A 1,374-nucleotide genomic window follows, 5' to 3' on the forward strand; every position below is an offset into this window, starting at 1 on the left:
GTTTCTGCCATGAGTGACAGGAGAACAAGTAATCACTCAGAAGTGACTGACTTCATTCTTGTAGGATTCAGGGTCCGCACAGAGCTCTACATTCTTCTCTTCCTACTATTTCTGCTCGTCTATGCCATGGTCCTTCTAGGGAATGTTGGGATGATGGCCATTATCATGACAGATCCCCGGCTGAACACACCGATGTATTTCTTCCTAGGCAACCTCTCCTTCATTGATCTCTTCTATTCATCTGTTATTGCACCCAAGGCTATGGTCAACTTCTGGTCTGAGAGCAAGTCCATCTCCTTTGCAGGATGTGTGACCCAGCTCTTTCTCTTTGCCCTCTTCATTGTGACTGAGGGATTTCTCCTGGCAGCCATGGCTTATGACCGCTTCATTGCCATCTGCAACCCACTCCTTTACTCTGTTCAGATGTCAACACGTCTCTGCACTCAGTTGGTGGCTGGTTCCTATTTTTGTGGCTGCATCAGTTCAGTTCTTCAGACCAGCATGACATTTACTTTACCCTTTTGTGCTTCTCGGGCCATCGACCACTTTTACTGTGATACTCGCCCACTTCAGAGACTATCTTGTTCTGATCTCTTTATCAATAAAATGGTTTCTTTTTCCTTATCCAGCATCATTATCTTGCCTACCATCATAGTTGTTATTGTTTCTTACTTGTATATTGTGTCCACAGTTCTAAAGATACGCTCCACTGAGGGACGTAAGAAAGCCTTCTCCACTTTCAGCTCTCACCTAGGAGTCGTGAGTGTGCTGTATGGAGCTGTCTTTTTTATGTATCTCACTCCTGACAGATTTCCTGAGCTCAGTAAGGTGGCCTCCTTATGTTACACCTTAGTCACTCCCATGTTGAATCCTTTGATTTACTCTCTGAGAAACAAAGATGTCAAAGATGCTCTAAAAAATATCCTAGAGAGGAAAAATACTATTCTTTGATTACTGTTTCTTTCCCATCAAAGGAGTTGTGGCTGTTTATTTCATACTCCTTTTGGCCATTAATGAATATTTCTCCCAAACATCATAAAAATATTATCAAAGCTTTTTTCAAGGTGATGTACCATTCCCATATATTATTTTTTTTCCCTCTGAGACATTGTTAATCCTAAACGTCATGTATATTGGAGATTTCTTGAACATTAGAGAACTGTATTTCAAGATGAGCTCTCCCACTGATCTTACATAACATTTTATTTCACAGGATTGATTCCCATTTATTTTTATGGCATACTGCTGAACACTATTTTTATATTTTATTTAGTTTTAGGCAATACTTTTTCCAGTGTTTGTTTTTGGAATTGCTCCTTCTTTTACATTCAATCATTGATAAGTGACAATAATACCCAACTTCTTTTTTAATTT

The 1,374-nt window shown here is 39.5% G+C and overlaps 1 protein-coding gene across 1 annotated transcript; it reads left to right on the plus strand.

Annotated features, from left to right (window-relative positions):
* LOC103556561 (olfactory receptor 9K2) lies at positions 1–951 on the plus strand. The gene has a single exon (XM_008528719.2). The coding sequence runs from the start codon at positions 10–12 to the stop codon at positions 949–951; it is 942 nt and encodes a 313-aa protein (XP_008526941.2). The 5' UTR covers positions 1–9.
* The last annotated feature ends 423 nt before the right edge of the window (positions 952–1,374 follow it).

Source organism: Equus przewalskii, chromosome 5 (genome assembly GCF_037783145.1).
Source record: "Equus przewalskii isolate Varuska chromosome 5, EquPr2, whole genome shotgun sequence".
NCBI classification, from domain to species: Eukaryota; Metazoa; Chordata; class Mammalia; order Perissodactyla; family Equidae; genus Equus; species Equus przewalskii.